This window comes from Bufo gargarizans, chromosome 11, assembly GCF_014858855.1.
Source record: "Bufo gargarizans isolate SCDJY-AF-19 chromosome 11, ASM1485885v1, whole genome shotgun sequence".
Classification (NCBI taxonomy): Eukaryota; Metazoa; Chordata; class Amphibia; order Anura; family Bufonidae; genus Bufo; species Bufo gargarizans.
Genome location: NC_058090.1, coordinates 14,153,023 through 14,166,866, shown reverse-complemented (window position 1 = coordinate 14,166,866; position 13,844 = coordinate 14,153,023). Strand labels below are relative to the sequence as shown.

Sequence of the window (13,844 nt, the reverse complement as noted above, 5' to 3'; positions counted from 1 at the left end):
GTGGCGTAGTTATACTGCCCTGGCAATTTAGGGGCCCAAATGTGTGAGAAGTACCTTGCAATCAAAATGTGTAAAAAATGGCCTGCAAAATCTGAAAGGTGCACTTTGGAATATGTGCCCCTTTGCCCACCTTGGCAGCAAAAAAGTGTGACACATCTGGTATCGCCGTACTCAGGAGAAGTTGGGGAATGTGTTTTGGGGTGTCATTTTACATATACCATGCTGGGTGAGAGAAATATCTTGGCAAAAGACAACTTTTCCCATTTTTTTATACAAAGTTGGCATTTGACCAAGATATTTTTCTCACCCAGCATGGGTATATGTAAAATGACACCCCAAAACACATTCCCCAACTTCTCCTGAGTACGGCGATACCAGATGTGTCACACTTTTTTGCTGCCAAGGTGGGCAAAGGGGCGCATATTCCAAAGTGCACCTTTCGGACTTCACAGGCCATTTTTTACACATTTTGATTGCAAAGTTCTTCTCACACATTTGGGCCCCTAAATTGCCAGGGCAGTATAACTACGCCACAAGTGACCCCATTTTGGAAAGAAGACACCCCAAGGTATTCTGTGAGGGGCATGGTGAGTTCCTAGAATTTTTTATTTTTTGTCGCAAGTTAGTGGAATATGAGACTTTGTAAGAAAAAAATAAAATAAAAAATCATCATCATTTTCCGCTAACTTGTGACAAAAAATAAAAAGTTCTATGAACTCACTATGCCCATCAGCGAATACCTTAGGGTGTCTACTTTCCGAAATGGGGTCATTTGTGGGGTTTTTCTACTGTTTGGGCATTGTAGAACCTCAGGAAACATGACAGGTGCTCAGAAAGTCAGAGCTGTTTCAAAAAGCGGAAATTCACATTTTTGTACCATAGTTTGTAAATGCTATAACTTTTACCCAAACCATTTTTTTTTTTGCCCAAACATTTTTTTTTTATCAAAGACATGTAGAACAATAAATTTGGCGAAAAATTTATATATGGATGTCGTTTTTTTTTGCAAAATTTTACAGCTGAAAGTGAAAAATGTCATTTTTTTGCAAAAAAATCGTTACATTTTGATTAATAACAAAAAAAGTAAAAATGCCAGCAGCAATGAAATACCACCAAATGAAAGCTCTATTAGTGAGAAGAAAAGGAGGTAAAATTCATTTGGGTGGTAAGTTGCATGACCGAGCGATAAACGGTGAAAGGAGTGTAGTGCCGAAGTGTAAAAAGTGGCCTGGTCATGAAGGGGGTTTCACCTAGCGGGGCTGAAGTGGTTAATTAGGAGGGGGAGGGAGGGGAGAGGGCCCACTGGCCACCAACGAGTTAACTACAGGGGAGGGAGGGGGGGAGGGGCCCACTGGCAGGGGAGGAAGGGAGGGGGGGCACTTTCTACCAACGAGTTAACTACAGGGGAGGGAGGGGGGGGGGGCCCACTGGCCACCAACGAGTTAACTCGTTGGTAGAAAGTGCCCCCCCCCCCCCTCCCTCCCCTGTAGTTAACTCGTTGGTGGCCAGTGGGCCCCCCCCCCCCCCCCCCCTGTAGTTAACTACAGGGGAGGGGGGGGGGTGTCACTTTCTACCAACGAGTTAACTACAGGGGAGGGGGGGCCGGCCGCACTGGCCACCAATGTGTTAACTACAGGGGGGGAGGGGGGGGTCTGCCCCCTGCTGCCTGGCAGCACCTGCCAGGCAGCAGGGGGCAGTCATGTACACAGTTCGTTGTATATTCTAACCTGAAGCGTCCCCATCACCATGGGAACGCCTCTGTGTTAGAATATACTGTCGGATCTGAGTTTTCACGAAGTGAAAACTCAGCTCTGAAAAAGCTTTTATGCAGACGGATCTTCCGTCTGTATGAAAGTAACCTACGGCCACGGACACGGATGCCAATCTTGTGTGCATCCGTGTTCTTTCACGGACCCATTGACTTGAATGGGTCCGTGAACCGTTTTCCGTCAAAAAAATAGGACAGGTCCTATTTTTTTGACGGACAGGATACACGGATCACGGTCTCGGCTGCAAAACGGTGCATTTTCCAATTTTTTTTTTTTTTTTTTCCACGGACCCATTGAAAGTTAATGGGTCCGCGAAAAAAAACGGACAACGGCCACTGATGCACACAACGGTCGTGTGCATGAGGCCTAACCCTGATTATTATTATTTTTTTTTAAAGTAGCTGTTTTTTGAATTTGCACTTCATATGTGTTTTATTATGTGGACAGGAGCCAAAAAACGATACCATCCCTCATGTGAAGAAAGATAAACATCCATCACAAGCGAAGAACAGAGCTAAGAGGAACCCTCCCAAGGGAATGTTCCTTTTCCAAGAAGATGTTCAAGCAGTTTCTGCAAACGCCAATGCTGCGACGACACTGCTGAGACAGCTGGATATGGAGCTAGTGTCCATAAAGAGACAGGCGAGTACCAATACCCAGGGATCGCACGGATTGTAATTCTTAAACGCCGTTTTTTTACGGCTGCCATTAAAATGTTTTTTCGAGATCTTGTTACCGATGACCTACCCCTAAGTCATGGTCGATCAACTTTTTGAGAAGGCTCCGTGGCCTTCTCCGTGCTCGCCACAGCGCTGTCCATTTGATAGCAGCTGTCCTTGGTATTGCAGGTCAGCCCCATTCACGTCTATGGAGTGGAGCTGCGCTTAGGTCACTTGACCAATGAACGTAACATCACACGCCCTAGGGCAAGCTGCGAGAAGGCGGTGGCAAAACTGCGAGCGCCAGTGTCTTCTCAAACAGCCTATCAATAGGGGTCCCAGGTGTCGGAACCCCCACCAATCAGATACTGATGACCTATCCCGATTATCGTAAAACCCTTTAAGCAGCCTTATTTTAGGGTGCCCCCCCCCCCCCCCCCACCTCGTTTCCCTCCTACGGTGCTGAAACATAAGCCTTGCACCGATGTCCCATTCCTCCCTGATTGACAGCTGGGCTTCTGCTGTAATGGGTGGGATCAGAGGAACTCTGCCTATTAACTCTTTCATTGGTTTGGTCAAGATTAACTATGGAATGATCAGAGGGTCACCTGTACAGAAATGGGCCCCAGGGCTGTCTGTTCATTACACTTGCTTTTAGGGCCACCAAGCATTGCCCTAATCTCTGCTACCGTGACACAAATCATAATGCATTGATATCCAGAAGCATGATGATATAACTGTAAAATAAGTGTAAAACAGTATTTCTGTAATAGGTTTTAAAAAAAAATGTTAAATAAAAGCTATAAAATATATAACGAGGCAATAAAGCTTATATACACCCTCAACTTCTCATGCATAGGAGAAGCCCTCAAACACGTCATTGAAGAAATTTAGAAAACATCTGCTGACATGAAGAAATTTAGCTGATTATCAAAGGGGTTGGCCCATCTGGGACTTATGGCATATCGCTAGGATATGTCATCAATGTTGGATAGCTACTGGTCCCAGCTGTGGGAATGGAGCCTCTAAAGAAAAGGAGAGTATGACGTGCTCTCCATTCATCGCTGTTAAAGTTCTGAAAAAAGCCAAGCGAGAGCGCTCTGCGGTTTTCAAGTGTCCCATAGTGGTGAACGGAGGGTGGCTGTGCATGTACGGCTGCTCTCCGTTCAATTCGGGGTGAACGTTCTAGAGATGGGAGTGGGTCCCTGAGGTAGGACCTGCACCCATCTGACACTGATGGTATATCTTGGTGATATGCCATCAATGTCCCATATGGTCCAAACAGGCCTGGTTATTAAAGGTTTATTGCTGACCTATCATCAGTGCATAGTAAGTTAAGAGTCCAACCCTGGAACTCCTGCTCCTCATCAGAATGGGTGGTTTGCAGTAATGTGGTCCAAGTGTTAGAAGAATTGCAAGTCTTAACGGGATATACCAGCTTTTTCAACTGATGAATAATGTGTAATTGATGGGAGCAGGACCCCGGGAAACCCTATGATCAGCAGAACAAAGGAGACACACTAAGGATTAATGACCTTACCTAGAGATTGGACATTTAATGTTAAAGGCTAAAATTCCCATTCACTATTTTTGTCTACACCATAAAGGGATTTTCAGGCTGGGCCATCAGTATCACATTGACAGCTGTCCGTCACCCTGCACCCCTGCCAATCGGCTGTTTATTTGTAGCTTCGGTGGCAGAACTACACAGTGAACAGAGCTGGTAACTGGACAACCACTTTAGGATCAGTGGTGGTGTGTGTTTTTTTTTTTTTTTTTTTTTTTTTCTAAATTCTCTCTTCTCCTTAGATCCAAAATATTAAACAGACAAACAGCGCTCTCAAGGAGAAGCTACAGGGAGGAGTGGAAGAGTTCAGGATTCCTGAGGTAAGTACAGACCTCCAAGCCTGAATTGACTGTTTTCTATCATGTTTGTCTTGTGGTATCGAGGCTTTGTTCACACCTGCATCGTGGCTTCTGCTCCTTAAGGAAGTCACGACTGTGTTGGATCCGTCATGTGGTAAATCCTATTGACGTCTGTTTTTTGACAGCAAGAATAGCGCTGCCTACTAGTGGGATTACTGTAAGTGAAAATAGCCTGATATGTGTATTAGGGCTTATTCACACGACCATATGAATGTGTCCACATCCGTTTTGTAGTTTTGCGTAACTTGTTCGGACCCATTCATTTCAATGGGGCCACAAAAGATGCGGACAGCACACCGTCTGCTGTCCGCATCCGTTGTTCTGTTCCACGGCCCCCACAAAAAATATAGAGCATGTCCTATTGTCAAAAATAGGCATTTCTTTAATGGACCTCCCTTTCCACAAATGTATGTATATTTATTTTTTATTTATTTTTTCACCAATTTTCTGGTGTAATCTTGAAGTTAATTTTCATCTCTCACCACCTCAAATTTTAAGATTTCTGTATGCTGTCAGTAAATGGAAGCATTTGTTTTTACTTGCACATGTGTCAGTGGGGCATATGGTATAGATGCTGTCTTATATGTTTACTATGCTTGAGGTTAATTTTTTTATATATATTTTTTTTAAATATATTTAGGTTGCTCAAAAGTTTAATGCTCGCTGGACAACAGAGGAGCAACTTCTCGCCGTACAAGGTAGTAATAAATGGCCAACCCTATTATGAGAGTACTGTATCAGCTATGCGCTGTTTTATTTGTGTTTTTTGCGCAGTCCATATCCAAGGAGTGCTTGCAACTCCTAGGCCTTGATGCAAAATCTTTACCAGGAACCCCCTTCCTTTTAAAGCATCCTATGTCGTATATAGCACTGCTGACCTCTTGTATGTCTTTGGGAGAAGGCAACAGCCCAGATGAGTGTCTGTGCGGGCTCTCCGCAGTATGTTACACGTGTAACAGTATAATCAACCTTGCTGTGAATCTTGCATCGGGTTACTCATTTTTACGTTTTGTCTTGCTGTGCCCAGATCTGCTTCTTACTTTGTTCTTTGATCTGCAGCCATCCGAAAATACGGACGCGATTTCCAAGCAATCTCTGACGTCATTGGAAACAAATCTGTGGTTCAAGTTAAAAATTTCTTTGTGAATTACCGCCGTCGCTTCAACATTGACCAAGTTTTACAAGAATGGGAAGCTGAGCACGGTAAAATCGAGGAGAATGGAGACTGCATGGAGAAGCCAATAAAGTTACCAGATATTGCTATTAAGATGTCAGATGAGGAGGAAGAGGTAAGACTCACTCGGATGTACTGGACCCTACGCTCGCCTACTTCAAAGCTTTCCTCTGGAGCTATTAGGCCCCTTTCACACGGGCGAGTATTCCACCCGGGTGCAATGCGTGAGTTGAACGCATTGCACCCGCAAGCACATGGCCAGTGCCCGTATACTGTGGACCCACCATTTGCGGTCTGCAATATGGGCACGGAGCCTTTATGTTTGTGGGAATGAGCCCTAAGCCACATTCTTATCAGTAAGATAAGAATTGAGCTATAATGAGTATTTAGGAGGTCAGATATGAGGAGCCATCAGCTGAGCTGCCTGACAGGAAACAGTAAAAATACAGATCCTGCTACTAGAGAAACTCAAGGCTGTACAGAGAAAGGGGCTCAAAATATTTGAATAAAGGCCAATTGAGAAGTTGTTTATTTATTTTTTTTTGCTCAAAATGAGTACAATGCAATAATAAAAAATATATTGCCCCCAAAGGGGTCCATAGCCTTTAAATCATGTTTGAGACGTGTTTAAATTCGTTAAGGCCATATGGATGTGTAATAGAGGAGAATCTCCCAACTAAGGGCTTTCACATGACCGTATGTATTTTGCTTTCCGCAAGAAACTGATCCGCAAAAAATACTGATGTCGTCTGTGTGCATTCCATATTTTACGGAACGGAACAGCTGGCCCTTGATAGAATAGTCCTATCCTTGTCTGTAATGCGGACAAAAATAGGACATGTTCTATGTTTTTGTGGAACGGAAATACGGAAACAGAATTCTCACAAAATAAGTTATGTTAAGGGCTAATAGGCACCTATTCAAACCATGAGGACAGCTGATGTGCGGAGTTTTGCAGGGGCCCTCTGCTACGAATGCTACTACAGTGGTTTTATTATTTTAAATAATTTCTTACATTTTGTCTCCACAGGCTGCTCTTCTAGACGTCAGATTCACCCCTGCCTCATGAGACAAAGAACTGTTAGTGTTGACTACTTAATTTGCCCAGAATTTCAGGTATTACAAGAACTCAGCCAACCACCCGCGTCATGCTTTGTGGACAAGCAGCTACTTACCAAAAAGGCAAATGACTTCCAGCCCTTTGAGAGATCTGCCTTAATCATCTCTAGTTACCCTCACACACACATCCACACTCTGCTTCCAATCTTAGTAGCGAGGACAGAGACTAAACTTGGAACAGTGTGACCTCCTTCTTCAGTCTGTAAATAACTCGCCGCCCGTTCCCCTCACCCCCCCTGAGTCTGAGACACGTTCCCGGCTGCCTGATGACCACAGTTCCGGCTGTACAGATGCTGCATGCACAAACTTGTTTTCTTTGCTTTTTTGGATGTTAAATTAGTTTAGCATTAATGAAGACCACCACCACCACCCCCCTTGTACACAGGACTTGCCCCCTCCTTATTTTGCTTTATGGACAAAAACTCTGCAACCGATTGTCTGGTTCTGCGAAGGAGGGGGGGGGGGGGGGGGGGGAGTTGATATCTGTGGACACCTTGCAAATCTTGTTTAGTGAATTTTTACGCCATGCTGGTTTTCTGGGTGATGTCTCCTAGCCAGTTATCCTTTTGACCGTAGCTCGGGAGGGAGAAAGATCTGTTAGTTTCCCTAAATATTAGGGAATTTTTAGTTGTTGTTTTTTTTGTTTGTTTTTTTCATTATATAGATTTTTATTTCTTTAAGATATATATATTTTTTAATTTAAATAGCTGCTTATCGTCCTCGTGTACAATTCACTTCACAAGCAAAATATCACAACTTTGCATTTACATCCTCAGATCATGTATAATAACTGTAAGGCCTCTTTCACACCTCGGTGGATCAGACGTGTGCGGTCTGTGGGTTCCTTGGACAGCACACGGACACACCCATCACATCAGTGGTTTCCCACAGACCGCGCCCACGGTAGCATGCCCTATTTTGTCCATGCTTACGGATCCTGCATGCATGTTATAGTCTATTGGTCCGTGAAAACCACAGATACAACACGGATGCCATCCATGTTTGGTCCGTGATTTTCACAGATTGGTGCTAGGCGATGCTCTGGAAATTAATTTTCAGCTTACCCGTGTCCGTGAATGCGATTTGACATGCAGATAGCAAAAAACTGGTACACGGATCAAACACTGACTCTTCCAGGATGTGTGAATGAGGCCTAAGAGTGTTTTGAACTTCGACATCCTATTCTCCAGTCGCACCAAGAGCTACTTTAAAACCTGTGCTGTTGGAGTTTGGAGTCAGACTGCGCTTCATTGATGAAACCCAATGAGGCTTAACGACTCTGTTCTTTACAGTCTGCTATCTACACCGCAGTTTCAGGAAACCAATGGGAACTTTGTATGCAGCTTTGGCTGTGAGTGGAGCATAAAAGGCAATGTAACTGAAAAGCTGAAGATGGGTCATTTTGCTTTACTGTACATTTTGTGTAGATCTAAAATGAAAAGAGGATTTCCTTCTGAGCATTGACATGCAATGTCCAGGTGATCCCGCTTGCAATCCATAGTTGTTGCACATGTAAAGTTTATATCATGTCTATAATTTTATTCTTTATACACATCTGTAACTTTACAAAACTCTGGAAACCAATTTACTCCCCTTCGTATCTCCATGATAGTTAATACAAATTTTTATTTTATTTTTTGCTTCATAATTTATTTCTTCAACAGATTGTCTTTATTTAATCAGTTTTTCAGTTTTGCTTTTTTTTTTTTTTTTTTTTTTTTATTTGCATGCTTGTCTTACGTGCCTTTACATTTAACTACTGGCTAATATACTGTATTCGTAGGTATATTAAGATGTCCTTTTTTTTTTTTTTTCCCCTCTTGTATTGTAGCTATTCTTTCCGGTTCAGAAAATTAATATATTCAAAAATTATTTCTATTGTATGCAATAATTCTGGAAGCAAACGTTATATTTATTTGACATTGATGATTACCTGTAAACTCTATACAGAGTTGTACCTGGAATCTGTCGCTGCGTTGTACTGTTAAAGCAGATTTGTTAGATCTCTGTCTGAGGGCGGTGTAGAGTAAGCAAGGAGCCGCTGGTCTTGGGGTTAGTTTTCTATGATATAATACAGTATTTTCATTTAAAAAGCTGTTTATATGCTGCCAGAGGCTGTGAGGCCTGGTTCCCCCACATTGTCCACTGTATACAAATGGAGACAAATAAAGCTGTCCGTCATTGTATGGGCGACAGGAATCGGGACAGTCTGAGTGATCAGGGGAAGCAGGACTCTCAGGCTTTGGCCTTCTGCACACGGCCGTTGGTTTTGGTCCGCATCCGAGCCACAGTATTTGCGGCTCGAATGCGGACCCATTCACTTCAATGGGGCCGCAAAAGATGCGGACAGGACTCCGTGTGCTGTCCGCATCCGTTGCTCCGTTCCGTGGCCCCGCAAAAAAAAAAGTAACGTCCTATTCTTGACTGCGCTTTGCGGACAAGAATAGACAGTTATATTAAAGGCTGTCCATGCCGTTCTGCAAATTGCGCACCGCAAAACACACCACGGTCGTGTGCATGTAGCCTTTATCTATGTGTAGGTGGGGAAAGCAGGACTCTTGGGGTGCCTACACATGATACAGATTTAAAATGCTTTCGTAGATTTTCTGTCCATGCCTCCACATGCCAAAAAGTAGTCCATGCACTACTTTTTAGCGGTGCGGTCCATCCGATGTAGATCACGGAGCCCATTCAAGTGAACGGGTCCGCGTCTGCAGATGGCGGACCCATGGTCGGTGGCCATGCATTACAAACTACAATTTGTGGTCCGCAACGTGGACATGGCCAGCACACAGTCGTGTGCATGAGCCCGAAGTAAAAAAGCACAGTACTACGTCAGATTAGTCAAATCTCATTCACTTTACTGATACTGTATTATGCTGCAGTTTTTCCGCACAACATCTAAACCAGGGATGCCAAACCTGCGGCCCTCCAGCTGTTGTAAAACTACAACTCCCAGCATGCCTACAGGAGGGCATGCTGGGAGTTGTAGTTTTACAACAGCTGGAGGGCCACAGGTTGAGCATGCCTGGTCTAAACTGTGTGCAGCCACCCTTCCGCTACGTGCACACTGGTGAAGGATTCAAAACACAAAATCTACAGTTTTTCATGCGGATTTCTGTGTGTTTTCTCACCACAAAGTGCACGTGTTACTTAAGGTTTTTGGTGCGGCTTTGCTGAATCCCACACCAAAAATCTCGCAAACAATTGATATGCTGCAGATTTTTAATTCCACATAGTGGGTCAATAAAAAGCAAAGTGTATATTTGTACTAATTTGTCTAATTTTGTACACTGACTATTACACCATGGTTTTTCCACTTGAGAACCCACACGCGTAATCCACAGCATGTGCAGTTAGCTTTAGGCTCTCTCTGGTAGGTGAAGCAGGGCTCAGACCTCTACCCCCTGCTTCTCTCTGATAGAGACCTGACGGGTCCATTTAAAAACCCCTAAGTCACAAAGATGAAAATGGGACTTTCTTCCATCGAGAGTTATTTGCGTAGCTTATAGTACAGTTGGTACCTTCCTCCGTTGCTGAGCTTTTAGCTGCCTTTCTTACATCTTCAGATCATGCTAAGTAACAGCAAAACTACTCCAATCCCACCGAGAGCTGCTTTCAAAACTCTGCTGTTTAAAGAGATTCAGTTATTCAAGTTATGAATATAGTTGGTACCATCCAGACCCATTCTCTGCTGCTGAATCTCCTTTCTTCTTGTACAGCTTTTTGTAATGGAGCTCTGGTTTGCAAATCTAATATTTCAGGTCTCCTACAGAAGACGGATGATTCCTTTTCTAAAGCGCTCTAGTTTTGAACCCCGGGAATGGCGATCACACATACGGCTAAGGCCTCTTGCACACGACCGTAAGCCGTCCGTGAGCGGGCCATATGTCCCGGAGCAGCATACATCGTGTGCACAGCATCTGGCCGCCCACGGGACTATTTCCGCATTCATAATATCATATGAGTGCAGGACAATAGTCCCGCGGGCGGCCCGATGATGCTGTGCGCTCCCGTGCACATGATGTATGCCGCTCCAGGACATATGGCCCGCTCACGGACCATATGTCTCGGACGGCGTATGGTCGTGTGCAAGAGGCCTAAAATCTTGTTTTAGTTTCCAGCATAAGTGTTTTTATTATAATCTAGAGAACAGTTGCACAAAAAAAACCCTTATTTTTCCATTTCTTTTTTTTAACACTAGGAAGAATAGTTACCATTGAGCAGAGGGGTTGTAGGACTGACTCCCCTGAATCTCTGTAAGTTCTTATTAGCATTAATTTAAAATTCTGGCCTAATCTATCTATCGATGTGAAGATTTAATGCTCTATTCTAGTGAATTCTGGAAAAGTATAATTTATTGTGGGAACTCTAGAAAACGAGCTTTAGTTATCACAACTGAAAGTTTTCCAGCTTTTATAGACTGTTTGTGAAGGTTAACAGATTATTTAATTTGAGCACAATTCACTTACAGCAAGAATATGTGGAAGATGGACCCCAGTACAATCCTGTTTTTGAGTAATGAGTCACACATTTCCAACCCTCTTTTATTCCTGTTATCTTATTGTGTATAATATCTTATTCTATTTATTATTCCTTCCATAAGGAGCAAAGTGCAAATATTTAATTAGATGTTTTTGGATGTGCCCGTCCTTTACATACATCATATAGCTGACAAATGCCCTGCAAAACCTGATTTTAAGGGGTTTTCCTGGACTTGGCTATTGATGACCTATTCTGAGGATAGGTCAAATCGGTGGGGGTCTGACACCTGACCACCCCACAGATAAGCTATTTTGGACTAGCCTCAGAAACTATACAGTGGATGGGAGCTGAGCTGCAGCACAGTGTACGGAACCTTCTGCTTCCGGCTTCATCCGCTGTATAGTTTCCAGTTGCCCAAAACAGCTGATTATTGGGGGTGCCAGACCCCTGCTATTCTGAGCATAGGTCATTAAAGGGCATCTGTCAGCAGTTTTGTACCTATGACACCGGCTGACCTGTTACATGTGCACTTGGCAGCTGAAGGCATCCGTCGGTCCCATGTTCCTATGTGCCCGCATTGCTAAGAAAAATGAAGTTTTAATATATGCAAATTAGCCTCTAGGAGCAAAGAGGGCGTTGCCATTACACCTAGAGGCTCTCCTCTCTCTGCTACTGCCGCACCCTCTGCAATTTGAAAGGGGCCAGGCAGTGTAAACGTGATCACACCTAGTCCTTTCAAAGTGCAGAGCGCGCAGCAATTGCAGAGAGAGCAGAGCCTCTAGGTGTAATGGTAACGCCCCTGTTGCTCCTAGAGGCACATTTGCATATAATAAAACATAATTTTTCTCAGCAATGCGGGCACATACGAACATGGGACCAACACTGTCTTCAGATGCCAAGTGCACATGTAACGGGTCAGCCAGTGTCATAGGGATAAATCTGCCAACAGATGCCCTTTAATATCAAAGTTCTGGAAAACCCCTTTTAAAGTGAATGTTCACTTTTTATCAACTTGTCATGTTCAGGTCCACCAATTTGATTAAAGGGTTTGTCTGGGTTCAGAGCTGAACCTGGACATGCCTCCATTTTCACCCAGCACCCAGGCAGCCCCCCCAGCAGCATGAACTGCTCCGATGCACTCCTTTGCCCTGCGCTAAATCTCGCAGGGCAAAGGCATTTATTTGGAGATCCAGTGACGTACCGGGGCTCTCCATGGGGCTGCCAGGAAGCCCTGTGACGTCGCCGAACACGCTGCCGGTAAAAAATAAGGGTATGTCTAGGTTCAGCTCTGAACCCGGACAACCCCTTTAAGTTCACAATATATCTTTATAGCCTTGGGTGCTATATTTTGCTGATACAGTGCTCCAGATCCCCTGCATAAATGTAGAGCCTTCAGCTACCCCTAGAGCGGGGATGGCCATCCTGCGGCTCTCCAGCTGTTGTAAAACTACAATTCCCACCATGCCCTGCTGTAGACTGATGCCTGTAGGAAGTCTGGGCATGCTGGGAGTGGCAGTTTTGGAACAGCTGGAGAGCCGCAGGTTGGCCATCCCTGCCCTAGAAGAAGCTTGCTGTGCTATTGATTTCAGTGTAGACGCTGTATGCAGTGAGCTCCCTCTAGTGGTGGCTAGGGGAGCTGTCTCTGTGCAGGCTGGGCCATAAGATCATTACAGCGTGTTTCACCTCTGCTACATAGTATTGGGGGTCAGAGACTTGATCGACTGAAAGCAGGTTCATCCAGTGGACATGGCTTCCAGCACAGTTTATGTAGGAGGCACTTTAGGTTGCTGCTCTGTGCAGGGATCCCCTTCTCCGGCAGCACTCATAACTTTTTATTATGGTGAGTATGAGATTTTTATAGTTCATTTCTCTTTTTTTATTTTTTAAATTTGCATCAATTTAAAAAAATTCAATCGACTTGACAACTGAGAACAAATTTGTCGTGCTTTAAATCGGGTGCTTCTGCTGGGAGCTTAAGCCACTATGTTCTGACACTTCAGAATAATGAATACTAAGGAGCAGCTTTGCTTTTGAACATCGTTTTGCCGTTTACGTCTACACATTCGCTTGCAAAATGCTTTGTTTTTGCTGCTCTTGTACTGATTTGGGACTTATTTACTCCAGTCACATCCAAAGCGGCATTTGGATTAGCCGCCTCTGCAGCAGTAAAGCACTACTACATTACAGTACATTGTAATAAATGTAATGTTTGAAGCACGGGGATGTGAAGTCATAGACTTTGAGAAGAAGAGGAAACTTTTTAACTGCAGCTCCGGATGTGGCTGGAGTATACCGCTCCAAGTTAGGTTAGAATATTTGCAAGGCTGCTTGATGATTTATACTTTAAAATGATGATCAAAGGCCAGGGTTACATTAGGAGTCTATGTCCTGCACCCCCTGGAAATAAACTCCTTCTTTCTTAAAATGCATCTGTTAAGTTCCTGTAAGAAGCAAAGCACAATGGCCGGGAGGTAAGATTAGGACCCAGGGTATACTTGTTTTTGGCCAGTGTGTTATCTCTGGTTTGCAACTCTAGGTAATTCGTTAGCAAATGATGATGGGGGTTGTATTACCGCCACAGCAAATCATTACGCCAAGCACTGGCGACCCCTGGCTTAGACTATGCATGTTGTATAATACGGTGTTTACATATATGAAATTGCATTTATACCTGCGATTCTGCTAAAGCGTTGCTACCTGATGCTTACAATT

The 13,844-nt window shown here is 44.0% G+C and overlaps 1 protein-coding gene across 1 annotated transcript in view; it reads left to right on the top strand.

Moving 5' to 3' along the window:
- The window catches only part of LOC122921770 (REST corepressor 1), a 47,420-nt gene extending 40,316 nt beyond the window's left edge, over positions 1–7,104 (top strand). Inside the window, exons 8-12 of the mRNA XM_044271999.1 lie at positions 2,217–2,411; positions 4,238–4,315; positions 4,995–5,052; positions 5,414–5,643; positions 6,559–7,104. Of these exons, the coding sequence (XP_044127934.1) occupies positions 2,217–2,411; positions 4,238–4,315; positions 4,995–5,052; positions 5,414–5,643; positions 6,559–6,597 (600 nt within the window). The 3' untranslated portion in view covers positions 6,598–7,104. The remainder of the gene's footprint in view (positions 1–2,216; positions 2,412–4,237; positions 4,316–4,994; positions 5,053–5,413; positions 5,644–6,558) is intronic.
- Positions 7,105–13,844: the final 6,740 nt, after the last annotated feature.